Source organism: Phoca vitulina, unplaced genomic scaffold, assembly GCF_004348235.1.
Source record: "Phoca vitulina isolate PV1807 unplaced genomic scaffold, GSC_HSeal_1.0 scaffold14, whole genome shotgun sequence".
Lineage (NCBI taxonomy): Eukaryota > Metazoa > Chordata > Mammalia > Carnivora > Phocidae > Phoca > Phoca vitulina.
This window is the reverse complement of record NW_022589717.1, coordinates 16,633,013-16,652,382: the sequence shown is the minus strand read 5'-3', so window position 1 is coordinate 16,652,382 and position 19,370 is coordinate 16,633,013. Positions and strand designations below refer to the sequence as shown.

The 19,370-nt window shown below is 40.1% G+C and overlaps 1 protein-coding gene across 2 annotated transcripts in view; it reads right to left on the bottom strand.

Annotated features, from left to right (window-relative positions):
• Positions 1 to 3,620: 3,620 nt before the first annotated feature.
• The window catches only part of NOCT (nocturnin), a 30,469-nt gene continuing 14,719 nt past the window's right edge, over positions 3,621 to 19,370 (bottom strand). For both annotated transcript variants that reach the window (XM_032412861.1, XM_032412862.1), the window contains exons 2-3: positions 8,663 to 8,932; positions 3,621 to 6,803 (exon numbers count right to left, since the gene is read on the bottom strand). In XM_032412861.1, the coding sequence (XP_032268752.1) occupies positions 5,968 to 6,803; positions 8,663 to 8,932 (1,106 nt within the window). In that variant the 3' untranslated portion in view covers positions 3,621 to 5,967. The remainder of the gene's footprint in view (positions 6,804 to 8,662; positions 8,933 to 19,370) is intronic.

Genomic DNA, 19,370 nt, shown 5'->3' with positions numbered 1-19,370 from the left:
AAACTGAACTGTAAATAGGCTATAAACCAACAGTTGTCTTCTCCCAAGATACTGTTTCTTCCCATCCCGTTGTAGTCATGTTTAACTTGGAGAAAACGTCTATTTTAGAAGACTTTCTTTGATGAAGTGATACCATCACTGTCGTAATAGGTAAAACACAATTTACATAATCTGGAAATTATTTCTGAGTTGTAGGACATTCACTGTTAACACAACGGTAATTTTGCTGCCCATTAGAATCACCTCGGAAGATTTAGAAATCCTGTTGCCCACGTCACACTCCATACCAGTTAGATTACAATGTATGGGAGTGGGAGGCAGGCATCAGTATTTTTCAATATCTCTAGATTTCATTGTTGCCGTCAGGTTTGGGAACCACACTGCCATATAGATAAAATCAAGGAAAGCTTTATGTCCGAGGATGTGTCCTAACATAGGCTTTTCTAAAATGGTCAGTGGAAAAAGGTAGTTTGAGATGTATCTATTAAGTATTAAAATGGATTTTTGAAAAGCCTACATACTGTAGATTTCATTAGTTCTAAAGTCTCCTCATATTTAACATCTCTGTAAGTAGGACGAAAGAGTCTTAGCTATATACTAAGGCTAACAATGCTGTCCTTGTTCAAAATACTTTTGAATTGCTTCCTGGAGCAATGCCTAAAATTTAAAACACAATAATAGAGGCAAGTTTTCTGCTGAGGAAGATTTTAATTTTAGAAATAGCCAAGTCACTTGAGGTTAATAAACTGATGTGAATCAAGCTAGGTAATGCCATATTTGGTTCAAAATGAGATGTGGCTATTAAATTCACACTGGTTTTGAGACCTTCATAAAACTGGATATGGAAGCAGTTCCAAAAAATTGCAACAGTATTTTTGAGCTGTGGCAGCAGAAACTCAAATCGTGTTGACGTGCCTCAGTTTAGTGTTTTTAAGAAACCTTAGAGGTTGTCTGATCTATTGCCTATATTACAAATAAACTAAGGTTCAGGAAAAAAGGGACTCCTCACTCTCAGTCCAGCTGATCAGTGGCAGACCTAAAAACAGAACTCCTCCGCCTCCCAATTTAGTTTTAGCCTCAACCTACATTCCCTCCCATCCAAAAAAAAAAAAAAGGGGGGGGGCAGGGCAAGGGGGGGAAGGTTAGTTATCCTATCACGTAATGATCCTTACTTTCTCACAAACTAAATCTTAAAATGTTGTAGAATTTTGCTGTGTGTTTTCTTCAGGTTCACCAATCTGTGGAAACCAAAGTGAGATGTTGGACATGTTCCCTGTGTCCAGTCTTCCATCATCCTTCTTGATTGGTGTCTGTCCATATTATAGATAATATTACAGATAATATCTGTAATCATATTTTGACATTCTTGTACAAACTGTCTCCATCTAGATGCCCGAATCTGTTTAATGTAGCAAGATAATTTATACTCTATTACCAAAAGAATTTCAGATAGTTTATGTAATCTAAGAATAAGTGAAAGCCAAAAAAATAAAAAGGGTAAGAGAAAATTAGGCAAAGAAAAAAGATAGGATGGCAAAAGATGAAAGCATACAGAGCACATACTATTACAACATTGTAAAGTGTCACCCAGTAATTAAAATTCAGCTATAAGGTCTGGTTTTGAATGTCTTAGAAGCCAAAGCAAAAAAGGTAAGTTGATCAGTAATGAGATTCATATAATCCAGTTTACCAGCTGCTTAGAAGCAACAAAGCTTTTCCTAGCATTCTGTCAAGAGGAATAGCTGTGTCCACATGTCTAATCCTAGGTGAATGTTTTCTTAGACGTGAGCTTTCCACAGAAATCTAGGGATCAAGGGCCTGGAATTATGAGTATTCTGTTTCATCACACAAAGGCAGTATTTTTTACTTTACCAGTCAAAGTAGGGTTGACATCCTCTCATGAAATTAATAAAGAACCAGACCACCTACAACTTCATATATGCTTGGAAGAACAATTAGGAAAAAAATCTTCACCTATTTGGGGCTTAATTTTCTATTAACCCTATTTGTTCTGCATTTTCAAATTGAAAGATGATTATTCTTAGAATAGTTAAGAGTGGGTTGTTACAACATCCATGAATATTTTAAGACATCAAGTCTGATGCCCTTCCCTTTCTTGCTTTGAACTTTTGAAGCAAGGTTCATTGACTTCTGTGTATATTTTATGTAACAGTTTACGATATTATTTTACAAACATCTCACAAATCTATGGGGTTGACAGGGCAGGTGTGAAGCAATCCTCTGTGGATGAGAGAACTGAGGCCCTAGAGATGGAGCAACCTGTTGAGGGCCATGCTGGTCAGAGCGGTCTTCACTTAGAGCCCGGGCCCCTCTGTTTGATGTTACTTGTTTTCCCTCCGCTTGTTTTATTTTTTTATTTTTTTTTTAAATTAAAGATTTTATTTATTTATTTGACAGAGACACAGAGAGAGAGGGAACACAAGCAGGGGGAGTGGGAGAGGGAGAAGCAGGCTCCCCGCCGAGCAGGGAGCCTGATGTGGGACTCGATCCCAGGACCCCGGGATCATGACCTGAGCCGAAGGCAGACGCTTAATGACTGAGCCACCCAGGCGCCCCTTCCCTCTGCTTGTTTTAGAAGCCCAAGCTCCAGTCCTCTCCCACTCTGGTATCTAAGCCCCTCTAGATGAAAGCTTGCCTATGCTGTATTTTTATACGTGTCATTAAAAAAAGCTCTTTCTGCAAGTACATTCATTTTTTGGATGACTTTCCTTTTCTAAAATTGAAATCAATTAGGATTATGAGCATGTGTTTTTATCTCTTTTTAGAATTTATATCTTGGATATAAACTTCCTCAAGCCTAAAACACATTATCTAATTATATGCAACATTCACTTCACTATTATAAAATCTTGGATGTTTTAAAAAATGGCTCCAATATAGAATATTTGCATCAATTTCTTCCTCTAGTTTGAAACACTATTAGAGTAACTGTTCTTCCTGCTTCCTTCTAAAAAGAAGTATGCAAACAGTAATAGATGTTTTATTACTTTTTAACTACTTTACTGTATTGGAATAACGGAGATCTGCTCTTTCAGCTACGATTTGGCCTCTGTATCTTGCTTCCATTCTACATTGCATATGTACTACGAAGTATTTGCCTTATGTTTGACCATTTTTCACTGAACAGATCTCTTCCTCCCCCACATATCACTTTTGTCTCCAGCTGTACTCACTCAAGGCCAAGGGAACATGTTGGTGGGGAAAGAAGCAAGCATTCTGGAGTCAAGACAGACCTAGGTCTGAATACTGGCTCTCCTTCTATTAGCTGTCGCTTTGGTCAAATGATTTGATGTTTTACACCCCATTTTAAATTAAGAGTAGTTGCAGAAAAAATTAATTAATTCAGAGTAGTTGAAAGATCGTATTGAAAACTCTTGGAGCCAAAGGTAAGGAACTCAAATGTGTTTTTTTTTTTTTTTTTCTTAAAGATTTTATTTATTTATTTGAGAGAGAGAATGAGATAGAGAGAGAGCATGAGAGGGGGGAGGGTCAGAAGGAGAAGCAGACTCCCTGCTGAGCAGGGAGCCCGATGCGGGACTCGATCCCGGGACTCCAGGATCATGACCTGAGCCGAAGGCAGTCGCTTAACCAACTGAGCCACCCAGGCGCCCTCAAATGTGTTTCTTATGTATACACCATTATTCTTTGCTTAAATGAATGAAGTGGTCACTCCTATTCCTTTCACCTTGTAGAAGGCAATCTACTGAAATATGGCATGGAGGAAGAAAAAAAAAAAATCCATTGCCACTCTCATTCTCTCTTCAAATACGCACAATTTACTTCTCTTTTAAGACTCTTATTATGACCACGGTTAAAATATTATGCGATATAAAAAGAAAAGCTGAACCAAAAGGTACAGGGGGGTAGAATAAGAGAAATTCATTAAATGGAACATGCCCAAAAATTTAGAATACAGATTTGTTACTTACCATTCTGCTTCTGGTTACTCTGATAGTCCATAAGGCAAAGGTGTCTACAAAGACTTGAAAGGAAAAATAAAATATGAAGTACAATCCAACAAGATTTAATATACTACTAAAAATTGTTTACATAAAATGCTACATAACTCCATTTTAAATAAAGACAAATACAAAACCATCAAACAGAAGCATACTGCCCTAACTCCAAAGGATAACTGAAGGAGAGTTCCATTATAATTTTCGCCCTATTTCCTTAATGTATAGGCACATTACAATCACATGGTTATTTCCAGCTTTTTTGCTCATTAGCATTCCCAGCCACCCCTAGTCTAACCCTCAACCCATAGCCTGTTAATTCATATATTGGTGGACAACATTTGAAATGCAAACATTATCCTCGCTTTCATTCTCATCCAGATTTGCTCTCTTAGGGCTGTTGTGATAGTTGCTCTTCAGGTTGGTGTACCTTGGGGTACGCAAACAATATTTAATGCCTGTTTCAATCAGTATTTGGTTTCTCAACAGCGATGATGGTACCATTATCATGCTAAGATTTGAACCAAATGACAGTTGGTACGGATGTTCTTCCGGCTAGCCATTCCTTCCAGGAAGCCCCAAGATTTTGTGTATACAATGTACTGAAAACCTCATTTATCTCAAAAGTAGTTCCACTGCAGAATATATGGGTGAGCCATTTTGCGGGACTCCACCCGTGACCCCTAGAGACATTACATAAGCACGGCATAGATGCCTTCAATGTGCAAAATGAAGGTCTGTGTGTAAATGGATACGGTGGGTCACCGTGTTAACAGTATTAAAAGATCAAATCTACTCCCAGATTCTTTTTGGACTAAAAAGACAAGATATTAAAATCACTAGCTTTAAAAGACCATTTATTATTCTTAAGTATTTACAACTCATGGGTTAAATAAAGTACTTATCAATTTATTACCAATAGGTTATTTGTTGGGATTTTGCTTGAAAGGGGCTTCACCTGTTATCTTGTACCACTTTTATTTCTTATGGAAGAGAATTCCAAGTTATCTTTCTAACTTTTTAACATTCTTCTTTCTAGACATTTTGAACTAGCCACTTGGCTCTCTTAGGAGATTTTAAGAAGAGCCTCATTAATAGGCTTTCTAGTTTCCTATCTCTGAAAAGAAGGCCCCACTTACTTTCTTAGCTACTGCCACATAACAGTTCCTAAATAACCTAGTGTGAAAAGCACAGTCCAATACAAACAGACACTGAGTGACCTCAAATGTGTATCATAGCATTCCAATGGAAAGCTATAAATGCCTAACAGTGATTCAATAATGAAGACTATGGGATCTAAGAAACACAATAATGGGAACATGGAGGCATAGCAAGGATTACTTATGAAGAAAGTATCAAGGAGACCTGATATTTCCACTTAAATAAACAAAAAACCCTGTCAGGCTACATAGTCCCTTTATACACTACTATTGTTAGACCCCAAATAAAAAGATCTTAGAGATTTAAGAAAATCACTATAAATTACTCTATAACTTATGTTTTGCATGGTTTTAAAACGTTCACAATGCTCTATTTATTTAATCTTATATGAAAATATAAAAAAATAAATATTGCCATGCATATCTTGCTGACATTTTAAAAACTACAAATAAATAACTTGAAATGCTATCTAGAGAAATTGCTCCTGTATACTTACTAATTATGGAGGACTCAAGCAAGTCTATTTTTATAAAGCATCCTTAAACTGAAAAAGCTACAAAACAAGCCTCATTTTTAATGCCCTTAAATGATCCAAATGTAATGCTAAGGGAAAGAAAATAATACAAGCCAAAACTGGAGTGCAAACACCTTCTTTGCTGTAGGTTTTAATGGAAATTGTGGACTAATGGGATTCCTTCCCAAGGGCATGCTGGAAACATGGAAAATGACATAAAAGAAACTGGGAATCCTTCCTCGGGCAACTTCTTATCCTATTTTAGTTTCCTGAAACATCCCTGGTTAAGACTCTTGTGATTAAAAAGACAAGCATTTATAAAAGTCCATCAGGTTCCTCATTAAAGCTGAAGTCACACACTAGAGATAGGTGGTCTGAAGGATAATTAAAAGATGGTAGCCGGTTGGGTCCAATCTGTTCTTCAGTGAGCAAATCAAGAGCTGCCCTCACACTCAGAGCACGTTTAGAGTACCAGATATAATCCAGCGTGTGCCGGCACTCCCCTGACGTCCGGATCTTCCAGGTCGTATACGGGGGTTCTGACTGCCCATCAGGGCTCAGCAGCTTGTAGGCACTGTTCAGGTTGAGGCTGGAGGAAGCGAAGTGTTTGTAGACCTCCTCTGTTGGCTCTGCATTGAAGTCCCCACAAACAATAAGGGGAATCTTGGCTCCTTGAGTGATGTTCTGCAGGTTCTGGAGGAGGTCACAGCCTTGAGCTGAGCGAAATCGTTCCCAACCAGTACGTGCTTTTAAGTGGGTGACAGCAATACAGAACTGTCGACTGGACTCCTTGCATTCTAGAGTTTGTGCAATGGCCACCTGATTGGTTTTCAATGTCATGGCCGTCAGCCTAATATTGGCACTGTTGACTAGCTTGAATCGGTTCTGGAGGAAAAACAAGGCACAGCCATCTGGTCCATTGTTGTGTTCTACATCTAGACAAGGTGACCAGGGCTTTGGGAAAAACGTGCCTTGATAGCCCAATCTACTGAGGAGTGGTTGGAAGGTGTCAAAATAGTGGTCCACCTCTTGGAGGCACAATATATCGGGCTGGTAGGCTAGGATTTCTTCTAGGATGAGACATTTCCTTTCTTCCCACTTGAGTGCTTCTACAGGGCATTGTACAAAGTTGTCTTTTCCTTCTCCAAGAGCTGAAATAAAAAAGCCAGTCAGTTGTCACAGGTACTTAGAAGTCATGGTTCTATAGTAGCTAAGTACCTGGAAGTCTCTCTCCTTCAGTTTAACACTACTCAAGACCCTCAGAATGCTTTCTCTACTTCAGATACTTTGGGTGATTCTTCTGTCTAAACTGTATTAACCAACCAAACTGGGGCGCCTGGGTGGCTCAGTCAGTTAAGCGTCCGACTCTTGATTTTGGCTGAGATCATGGTCTCAGGGTCGTGAGACTGAGCCCTGCATTGGGCTCTGCTCTTGAGTGTGGAGCCTGCTTCAGATTTTCTCTCCCTCTACCCCTCCCCTGCTTATGTGTGTACACGTACACGCACGCGCTCGCTCTCTCTCTCCATCCAAAAAACCCAAAAACCAAAACAAAACCTACCAACCTAAATAACCTCTTAATATTGAGATAAGGCAAGCAATTTATTTTCTTTCATATTAAAACTGTTTCGTGTGACTATATTCTAGGACAAAAAATCTTTTGATTTTTAAGTTTGAGCCTTAAACAGTGTTCTTTACAATTCCTGGGGTAGAAACTATGTCAGATGAAATAAATATATTTAACTTTATATGCAAACTTCCTTTTTAAAGATTCTACTTTATTTGAGAGAGTGAGCGAGCGAGAGATCACAAGCAGGGGGGAGGGGTAGAGGGAGAAGCAGACTTGCTGCTGAGCAGGGAGCCCGATGCGGGTCTCGATCCCAACACCCTGGGATCATGATCTGAGCCAAAAGCAGCCACTCAACTGACTGAGCCACCCAGGCACCCATATGCTAACTTTTTTTTAAAAAGACTGTATTTTTAAGTAATGTCTACAAGTAATGTCATATGCTCTACTGACTGAGCCAGCCAGGCGCCCCATCTATACACTAATTTTAACCCTATAACGAGCCATATGAAGTGATATGGAACCTATCTTAAATAGGCAGCTTTTCCTACTTATGGACGAACACCTAGGGGAAAGAAAAACAAATCTAAGATTGAAAATCAGGGTATATGCCCTTCTTTAAAAAGCTGCCTTTGTTTCTTTTTCTTATGATTTCAACTGCTACATGAAAGGCAACACTACAGAGTTCAATGATACATCTTTTTAATTCAGCAGGCCTAGGAAACGTGTCCTTTCTACCCTAACAAAGTAACATCTTAACCAACAGAGAACTAAAGCGATATCCCTTTGACCTCAAGCTATACAGACGCGTGTGGGCAGGAATCTGGCGTCAAGAACACCCAGACTCACCGCCACCCACAGAGCTCCCATTCCTTGCAGAAAGTTCGACCTGTTACCCATTCAGCAGATTCTGTTTCTCCCTTACAAATGCTAGCTGAGGGCGCCTGGGTGGCTCAGTTGGTTAAGCGACTGCCTTCGGCTCAGGTCATGATCCTGGAGTCCCTGGATCGAGTCCCGCATCGGGCTCCCTGCTCAGCAGGGAGTCTGCTTCTCCCTCTGACCCTCCCCCCCTCTCATGTACTCGCTCTCTCTCATTCTCTCTCTCTCAAATAAATAAATAAAATCTTAAAAAAAAAAAAGAAACAACAAATGCTATCTTAGCGCTGTGGACTGGGAGTTGGAGGCAACAGAAAGTTTGAGGCTGATTAAAAGACAGGGTCCTTTAAACATGGAAGGTAAGGTATAAATCTTGAGTGCTGGATTTATTCCTGGAAACCGGACGGCCTTCTTTCTTACCTTCCCCTTCTGGGAGCTCCTCGTGCTGCCCTAGTCACCTCATCCTCCTACGTCTCTATCTGCCCACACCTCCTCCCTCCACAGAACACGTCAGTGCTCCAGGCAGTCATAGCAAACTTCACAGCTCAGGTACAAAAGCATCAGGCATACCTTGGGCGAGGATGTTCCACTGCATGACCCGAATAGGTGGGTGGCTACTGGGGCAATCTGTCCTCAGATCCACAAAATCCCTCTGGAACCGGGGAGGTCGAGTGTGCAGGACAGCCCTGCATTCCTCAAGGAGTTCTTTAGGATCAATGGGCTCCAGATGTTCTGGGTCAGGTGACACCAAATATTCTGGGTGCTGGGAGGCAGCACTGCTGTTCAGTGCCTTGGCGAGAGCACTATAGAGTCTGCTCGTACCGTTTCCCATGGAACACACTACAGGAGAGGAAAGCACAATTATACACTCAGCTCCTTTTTCTGCCTTTCTTCCATTGTCACTCAGCTCAACTTGAAGATAAAACATTTACTGTCCATAAAAGCCAAGAACTCGACTGAGGGCAATGTTCCCAGGTTCATGTATGAAGCCATGTCCGCAGAGGTGGCTTAAAGGAATTTCCAGGTTCTAACTTTCTACTAGGACAGGTTAACTGAAATACTAATGTTAAAATTGGTCTCTGATTAACTAGGATAATTCTTTTAAGGGAGAAATACCTTGATCTTTATGGTCCCTTCTAATTTAGGATTTGTCTTTGTAATTTATAAACCTAGTCTTATTATGAAAGCATGGCTCAACAGAATCCACGTTCCTTTTTTTCTAAATATTTTAATAAAAACGTGAAGGCCAGTTTGTAAAGAGCCAAATGTTAGAAAGCCCATGATAAGCCTGGAGAAAAGCCAGGCTGCTACTCTGGCTACCTCATCCATACAGATCCCTCTGCTATGGAAAGTAACAGCTGGGTTAAATCCGTACCCATTTCTCTTAGATGTTAACTATCCATCAGGGCTCTGGCTTTCTGTAGGACTCTGAACATCACCGAGCAATACAGCCTATAATATCAACTGCCAGATTTTTTAAGAATCCAGAAAAAGGGTTGGAGGTAGAAGGGGTAAGAGAAGGTTGCCCACCGGTGCTGGGATTCTGAAAGGAGAAATGGTATGGAGGGCAGCAGGAAGCACGCCTGCTCAGTGCATTTTCTAGTGCTTCACTTTTTATCCTGATAGATTATAATGCACTTAGGAGAGGAGAGCACAATCTCCCATTAATTAGCCTGAGGGAAGTTCTACCTGTAAGCAGGTGATTGCTCTTTTTTACTCTTCATTACAGTATAAATTAGGGTCAAGTTTTACTGAGAACCACCTCCAAGATTCTGTGTAGGATGAATCGTGTGGAGGAATCCGGATTTCCCTGCCTTCTCTTGATAAAGACACACAGTTTTCTCATAAAAACATTATCTGGCAGGCTGATTGACTGCATCTGAAACCAGCAGTCAATCATATTCACTGTGGCAGGTCACAAAGGCAAGTCCAAATATTTACCAACAAATGTCCTTAAACATCAAGGTCAATAAGCATGCAAGCATGCTCTCTATTGTTCCTTTTCATCAACTCAATGTGGTTGTAGTTTTTTCCCCCAGTAAGACTACTAGATTAAGGCAAAGAAACACATCATACATTTAAGTGTACGTGCATCTTGAAGCAAGCCTGTTCATTCTCTCACACACATACATGCGCCAATGCATGCACACACCTGTTTCCAAAGTGTTTAATCTGAATATATTAAATTCTTTTTAATCAATCTGCTTGCCTATCTGAGTACATGGGTCCAAAGGAAGAAATTTTCTTCTTGGCTGGTGTACAACTTTGAAAATCTTTCTTCCGTACTTCTAGTTTTTAAGAAAAAAAGAAGTTAAAGGTCTTCCTGGTTGGTTTCTCAAGTGTCGTCTCTCCAGAAGAGTAGCACCACCCCCACTGTAAACCCAAACGTCACACAGCAGCACAGCAAACTCAAGGGGCACCACGGGCCATCTTACATGTGAAACATATGGCACTGTTTGACCTAGGTCAAACTCTAAGCACACCACTAGCCGGATGTCCTTTAGTTTCAACAGGACTGCTCCACATCTTTTTGATGTATCTTTGTCAAGCTGAGTTTTGGGTGGTTATTGTGATAAAAAGCAAATACGTAAAAATGAGCATGAAAAAGAGAGTAATAGTGTCCAACAGGAGTTTATGTATTTGAGGAGTTATGTGAAGCCAGAAAAACCATCTTGAACAGCACCTCCTTCTAAAAAGTTAGAAAAACCTTCACATAAAGAGAATAAGGAACAGAAAAACATCCATTTCAGACAATGAAAGCATACCAGAAAGACATGCCCAGGAACCAAATCAAAACTATCTTATTGCAAATGAGCTAAAAGTCATTAAGAAAATGAGAGAATAGCCTAAATAGGATTTAGGAAAGTCAGAAATAAGGCAACAAAGAGAATTAGGAGATAGAGCATTTGAGAGATAGTGGTAAATATTATGTGCTTAACCTAAGCAAAGATCCAATATTTGGGTATCAGGAATTCTTGTAGCAGGAAAACCAATGCAAGGAAATGAAACAAATACTAAAAACTACATGTAAATCAAGAAAACTTTTGAGAGTAAAAAATTTCAATCATGCAGGGTTGAATTAAGTTCTGGAGATATAATTTCAGCATGGTAACTATAGTTAATACTGTATTGTATTCTTGAAATCTTTTAAGAGAATAGATCTTAAGTGATCTCAACACATACAAGGTAAATGAGGTGACAGATGTGTTAATTAGCTTGGTTGAGGTAATAATTTCACAATGTATATGTATACCAAAACATGTCGTGTACCTTAAATATATACTATTTTATCTGTTAATTATATCTCAATTAAGCTGGAAAAAAATGAAATGGTTTAAAATAAAAAATTATATAAGGTTAAAAAAAGGGCATGTATCATGGATATATTTAAACATCAGATACATAAAGGTCTGCCTTATCTTTTTATTTTAAAAAAAGAAAAAAAAAACTGAAAAAATTACTCAAAACTACATACTGAAAAACACATCACATACCTGAGACTATCAACCCAGAATGACCAACACCAACTGGACTGTAAAGAAAAAGAAATAAATCCCTTGGGCATCTAGGCAAAAACGTCCAAGTAACTTATAAGGAAAATAAAATTAGGCTATCATGAGACTGCAACTGCAATGTTTTATGCCAAGAGAAAATGAAGGTACATATTTTAAATATGTAACTCAAACTTTTTATATATGGCTCATCTATATATGAACAAGGAATTTATATCCAGCAACACTGGAATACTGACTCCATGAGCCCTTCTTCTTCTTCCTTTTTTTTTTTAAAGATTTTATTTATTTATTTGAGAGAGAGAGAGCACATGAGAGGCGGGAGGGTCAGAGGGAGAAGCAGACTCCCCACTGAGCAGGGAGCCCAATGTGGGACTCGATCCCGAGACTCCAGGATCATGACCTGAGCCGAAGGCAGTCGCTTAACCAACTGAGCCACCCAGGCGCCCCTCCATGAGCCCTTCTTGAGGAAACTATAGAGCAGGGCTGACAAACTGTAGCCAGAGGTATTTCTGTATAGTCCTCGAGCTAAGAATGGTTTTAAAGGGTTGTTAAACACATAAACATGATCCTGGAGTCCCAGCATTGAGTCCTGCGTCCGGCTCCCTGCTCAGCAGGGAATCTGCTTCTCCCTCTGACCCTCCCCCGTCTCGTGGTCTTTCTCTCTTTCTCTCAAATAAATAAAATCCTTAAAAAAATAAACACACAAACAGACACACACACACACACATACACAATATGGAATAGGATCACTTTTGGCCTTCAAAGCCTAAATGTTTACTATCCAGTCCTTGGCAGAAAAATTTTTGCCACCTCTGGAACTAAAGCACAAATTCAGAACAAAATGATCAGCCAGACTTAGATATAAGATGGGTGGTAAGCATTAAACACACAGCTACTTAGAAAATCAAGTCTAAATGAGGTTGAGGGAGTACAATATATAATGCCTATGTGATCCCACAAGGAACTTATGAAGACTTAATACAACTGAAAGGGGGGGGCAGGGACCAGAATGAGGAAAATATATTCAATTAAAAAATTTCAAACTGGGGGCACCTGGTTGGCTCAGTTGGAAGAACATGCAATTCTTGATCTCAGGGTTGTGAATTCGAGCCCCACACTGGGTGTAGAGGCTACAAAAAAAGTTGAAAAATAAACTTAAAAAAATTATAAACTTTTCAGTGATCATAATCAGTAGTGGTAGTATTTGGGTTGTTATTCTGACACTGTTGTGTAGATGTGAAAGGAAGCAAATAGATATTCTAATTCCACCATTCTGTTGTCCTTTTTTTGGTTTAGTTTTGAAAATGCATTTATAGGCTATTAGCCACACACTCAAGGAAAACACTCTTGCCAAAGCCAGCTCATTTTGGACCACCAGCAGATTATTAAATTTGATCATCTTATTTGTGACTGGGCCTCTCAAAGTGTTCTGGTGGTTTTCAAAAATTAAAACTACCCTCAAAAGACAAAGCTTTGCAGCAAAAAAGATGAAGAACACACTGTAGCATGGCTAAGTAGTAAGGCCTTGAATGGGATAGGCATCCACAGACCAATCCCAGTGCTGTTCTATCACTGTTTAGCTGTGCACAACTCTCTAGACCTGCTTACAGACCTTTCAAATGAGGGCTTGTTAAAGGATCCTAATTTCCTCAAGAATTTTCGGAAAAATGCATCTAGGTTACAATAGGTGGCAACTTCAAAATAACATCTCTATTATTTGTACTAGAGACATACATATTTCTATTAAGAAAACTTGCACGTGGGTGGCTCAGTCGGTTAAGCGTCTGCCTTTGGCTCAGGTCATGATCCCAGGGTCCTGGGATCAAGTCCCCCATCGGGCTCTTTGCTCAGCGTGGAGCCCGCTTCTTCTTCTGCTCCCCCAACCCCACATGCTCTTGCTCTCGTGCACGCTGACAAAATTAAAAAAAAAAAAAAACTTGCACGTACCATTCCTCTATTTGAGACCCAGGATGGACAATTTCATGTGTTAACAGTACAGCTAACTGAACAACACAGGCTTAAACATGTGATCCAATTATATGTGGGTTTTTTATAGTACAGTACTAAGTGTATTTTCTCTTATGATTTTCTTAATAGCACCTTCTTTTCTTTAGCTAGCTGTATTATACGAATACAATATACAAATAGCATACGAAATATGTGCTAATCAACTGTGTATGTTATCAGTAAGGTCAACAGCAGGCTATTAGTAAAGTTTTGGGGGAGTCAAATCTTACATGCAAATTTTTTACTGTGCAGGGGTTTGGTTCCCCCACCCTATGTTGTTCCAGAGTCAACTGTACTTAGGTATGGAATGCACTGAAAATAGCCTTTAAAAAAGTTTTACTAGCACATGGGGCGCCTGGGTGGCTCAGTTGGTTAAGCAGCTGCCTTCGGCTCAGGTCATGATCCTGGAGTCCCAGGATCGAGTCCCGCATCGGGCTCCCTGCTCAGCGGGGAGTCTGCTTCTCCCTCTGACCCTCCCCCCGTCTCATGCTCTCTCTATCTCATTCTCTCTCTCAAATAAATTAATAAAAAAAAATCTTAAAAAAAAAAAAGTTTTACTAGCACAGACCTTTTGTTCTTATTTCACTGCAGATTCATTTACCTGAGAAAGATGTCATTAGGCTCAGTTTCAAATAAGAGACTAGGTAGAGGGATATTATTAAGGAGTATTTATTACAGTCCTGTCTCTGTTGCTTAGATCTTACAGGAACTAAAGGATTGGTCCCTAAGGTGGACTAATGCAAATGTGAGTATCAAGTTATGGAGTAACAAAGTGACATAGCACATGCCTTCTAATACTAAAGTACCTAGGAAGCTGATTAACAAATTAACCTGTTGTATAGTGAGTCTGAATTAGGAGAGAGCCAGATGATTCTGAAAGATGTCTCTACCAGTCCACCTTCTCCTACACACTCGAGGGCCCCCTATGTGTCAGGCTGTGTCCTCACAGCACACTCTGCAATTGAATCACCTCTACCTTTCACTCTCTTGGGTGTGGTCTGGGGCAAAACTTTAATCTTCATAATCTAATCTCACAGTCCTCGGGGATAATTTACCAGCAGTATGTTGATTTTACATCCTTTTTTTTAAAAGATTTTATTTATTTGACAGAGAGAAAGATAATGAGAGCAGGAACACAAGCAGGGGGAGTGGGAGTGGGAGAGGGAGAAGCAGGCTTCCCGCCAAGCAGGGAGCCCAATGCGGGACTCGATCCCAGGACCCTGGGATCATGACCTGAGCCGAAGGCAGACGCTTAACGACTGAGCCACCCAGGCGCCCGATTTTACATCCTTATTTCCCTATTCTCTGAGCTTTGAAAAGGGCACTTCATACCAGTAAGATACATGTTATCTTCTCTCTCGAGAAGTTACCAAGTATTTGGGGAAAGATTAATACACATCAACTAATGAGAGAAAAACTGAGTGCTTACTAGGGTATAGGGTATAGTAAGGGTTAAAACAATCAGGACAGGTAACAATAATCAGAAAGACTGTAAAAAAATAAGACTTAAAATATGGAGCTTTAATTCCTGAGTAAACCACTTACTTGGTCCATCATAGACAGGTAGCCACCATAATTTCTTGCCTCTCTCTCCCAAACGCACATACGCACACTGGACACCAGACTAGTACTCTATCCCACTGGAGGTAGGTCAGTGAACAAACAGACTAAGATCTCTGTCCTCTGTCCTCTAAGCTCACACTGCAGTGGGGAAATACAAGACGATGGTCATATGGTGAAAAGTGCTATGGAGAAAAATAAAGGAGGAAGAGGAAATAGGGAATGCTAGCGGGTGGGGAGTTGCTGATTTACATGGGATGCCCAAGGAGGTCTCACTAAAAGATGGAATTTGAGCAGAGACCTGAAGGTGGTAAGGAAATAAATCTGAAGCCTTAATGTAGACACAATGGAAGAACATTCTGGACAGAAGAACAGCAAATGCAAAGGCCCTGAGAAAGGAACATGCTTGGCAAGGCTGATAAATAGCAACACACGGAATAAAATGATGAGGTCAGGGAGGCAGTGAGGACAGGGGGGCAGATTATATAGCCCATTGTAGTCCATTCTAAGGACTTGAGCTTTTATCTGATATGGGAAGCCACTGGAGAATGTTAAGCAGGAGTAAGAATCTGATTTACATTAAAAAAAAAAATCTCACTGGGGACACCTGGGTGGCTCATTTCGTTAAGCATCTGCTTTCAGCTCAGATCAGGATCCCAGGGTCCTGGGATGAGTCCCACATCGGGCTCCCTGCTCGGTGGGGAGCCCGCTTCGCCCTCTCCCTCTGTTGCTCCCTCTGCTTGCGGGTGCACGCTGTCAGATAAAATCTTTAAAAAAAAACCCCCAAAACATTACACTGTAGGGAACTAAGGGCAGACAGAGAAAACCCATTAGAGGACAATTAATAATCATCCAGGCAAAAGACAGTGGTAGCTCTGACTAGTGATAGCAGTTAAAGTGGCTGGATTCTGGAAAAATTCTAATTGGAGCCAGTAAGTTTTAGTGATAACCTGGATATGGTTTGAGAGAGAAAGAATAACCAAAAAGGTCCCAAAGGTTGCCAGCAGAGCAATTAGAAAGATGAAAGTTGCAAGTACCGGCTAGGAAGATTTGATGGGGTTGGCAGAAAATAGGAGTTTGGTAATTAGATATGACTGAGGCTTAGGAGAGAGGAGCAAACTGGAAATAAATGTTTGGGAGAAGTTAGTGGACACTTGAGACTAAAGTGAGTTAAGAGAGAAAACAGGTCAAAGGACTGAGCTCTGGGGCAAATTGGGGAAGATGTGGTGAAAATCTTGAGGATGGCATGCCAGAGAAGTTGGAAAAGAAGAAAGGGAGCACGTTCTTCCTGGGAACAAAGCAAAGAAAGTGTTTCATCCTTGAAGTAGTTGTAGTTATCTCCTGTGTCAAATGCTACTGATAGTTCAAGAAAAATACAGACAGACCATCTGGATTTAGCAACATGGAAGACTTAAGTGGCTTTAACAATAGTGATTTCCAATTTTTGGTGGAGTTGTGGGGAAAAGAGGAAATAGGACAGAGCAGAGAAGTAATTTGAGGAAATTTTGCCCTGAAAGAGGAGAGAAATGGAGTTGTGGCTAGAGATGGAAGCAAGAGAATTTTTGGAGGCTATTATATATGTTTGTTTGCTAGTGGGGGTGACACAATAGAGGGAAAACCACTGAAGCAGGAAACCCTGGACATGATAGGCATGAGGAAGCCCACAAATCCTCTCCCCAAAAGCACTATAAACCTGAACAGAACTGTCAAAACCAACCATTCCAATCCTCTGGATATAGACCAAAGGCATATAGCAAAGAGAAGCTTTTATTCACAGAAGCTAGTGAATTTCAGCTAAGAACTGTGTAATCTGTGTCATTCCTGCACCGGAGCTCATCCCCCCAGCCCCTCGAGCTCTATGGGAGTATTTCAACTAGGGCAGCAAAGATACTGCATTATCAAGCCCAGGCCCTGATGGCTTTACTGGTGTGTCTATCAAACATTGAAATATGAAATACCACTCCTTCACAAACTGCCATTTATTGCTTCCCATGTACAGCTCCTCTGGAAGACAGTTTGGCAGGTTTTTACAAATTAAACATAGACTTACCATATGGCTCAAAACTCATGCCCATAGGTATTTTACCTCAGTGAACGGAAAACTTATGTTCATGCAAAAAATATGTACACAAATGTTAAGAAGCAGTTTTAATAATCACCCCAAATTGGAAGCAATCGAGAAAGGCCCTCACCTTGTGAATGGATAAACAACTATAGTACATCCTTATAATGAAACAGTATCCAGCAAAGAAAAGGAACAAGCTGTTGATTTGCAAGATACACCCAGGCAACATGGATGAATCTCAAATGCATTTTGTAAGTGAACAAAGCCAGACCCTAAAACTTACATATTAAATGGTTTTGTTCATATGACACTCTGGAAAAGGCAAAACTATACGGATTGGTAGCTGCCAGAGGATGGGGGTTGCGGGGGAGCAGTGGCTGACTAGGGGAATTGAGGGTGATGGAACTGCTCTGTACAGTACTAGGGTGGTAGATACACACCCTATGCATTTGTCAAAATCCATACAGCTGCCCATCAAAAAGAATGAACTTTAACGTGTACAAATTTAAAACATCAGAAGATGGAATCATCTTAAAACAGAGTGCAGATTTTGACAAATGAATCTAACAAATATATGGCAATCTCACAAAAGGGGTTCATTAAAAAAGGAGCTGTGACCTGAGTAATTCTGGAAAACAGCGTTTTAATGGAAACTATCCAGCTCAAGACTAAAGGAACTGTATGTAGTTAGTAAAGTTTCTCACAGGGGTAGTAGGTGTTAACAATTCCCAAACTGCTTCACAACATACTGGGGTTGAACAAGTGAATGGACAGTAGATGGTGCAAGCCATATTTCTCACTGACAGAGAATGAAGTTACAGATAGGCAAGGAAAAAAGGCTAGGATGAATCATGTGGTCTTGAGCTAGAGTCAGAGATATCAGGATGAATTCACGTTTCACTTACTACACACACAAATACATAGATACAGAGGTAATTACAGATATGTGTATTGTAGGACTGGTTTTCCACGTGCTGTCTGCCATTAGCTAACCATTTAGTTGTCTCTGCCATCTACCTGCTTTTTTCCCATGCCACAAACATATATCTTATATCTTTATATGTCCAGGATTATTGTGAGGGTAAAAATAAAGACATGAGTCTAAAACTTTTTAAAAATATTTTATTTATTTATTTGCCAGAGAGAGTGCGAGCATAAGCAGGGGGAGCGGCAGGGAGAGGGAGAAGCAGACTCCCCGCTTCCGATGCGGCCCTCGATCCCAGGACCCCAAGATCATGATGCTTATTAACTGACTGAGCCACCCAGGCGTCCCTAAAACATTTTTTATAAAACCGTTACACCTAGGAATTTTGCTTGGGTTTATTTATTTATTTTTGGCCCAAGGTGGTCCTCATGCCTTGTCTAATCACTCCTCAGCAGATACTGCATTTCTGCGGTGATGAACACTGTAAGTTAAAAATGTCATTTCACGTGTTCTGTGTGAACATATAGAATAAATGCACATGAATATTTATATACTTATATGTATAACTTGTAAGAGACATATTTTAAGCCAGTCAACGTAAAAATTCACGTGACAAAGCCAACATTCCCAACTCAGTACACACCCGTGGCATCTCTGATGGGTTTCACAAAATAATTATTTTTTCTACAGTACGTATGTGCTACTTCCTACGGTATTCCCTTTCATTTTTTAAAAATGCTGGTCTTGACCCACTGAAATTGAGTTTACAACCCACTAATGAAACTGTTCTAGCAGTTTTCCGAGAGTATAGATACAGACCCTTGGGGATGTTTGAGACCCTTTCAGAGGTATGCATGGCCAAAACTACTTTCATAATAATACTAAGACACCACTTTCCTTTTTTACCGTGTTTGCTCTCTGTTGTACCCACAAACGTGTTAAAACTGCTGCTGCCTTAGCACGAATCAGGCACTGCCAGCAGACCCACAAGTAGCCACAGTGTTCACCACCACCACACACGCTCGGTTTTAAAAAAGTCAGTTTTACCTAAAAATGTCCTTAATGAGGAATTAGTATTTTTGTTAAATCTGGAACCTTAATGACATGTCTTTTTTTTTTTTTTTTAAAGATTTTATTTATTTATTCATGAGAGACAGAGAGAGAGAGAGAGAGAGAGACAGAGGCAGAGGGAGAAGCAGGCTCCCC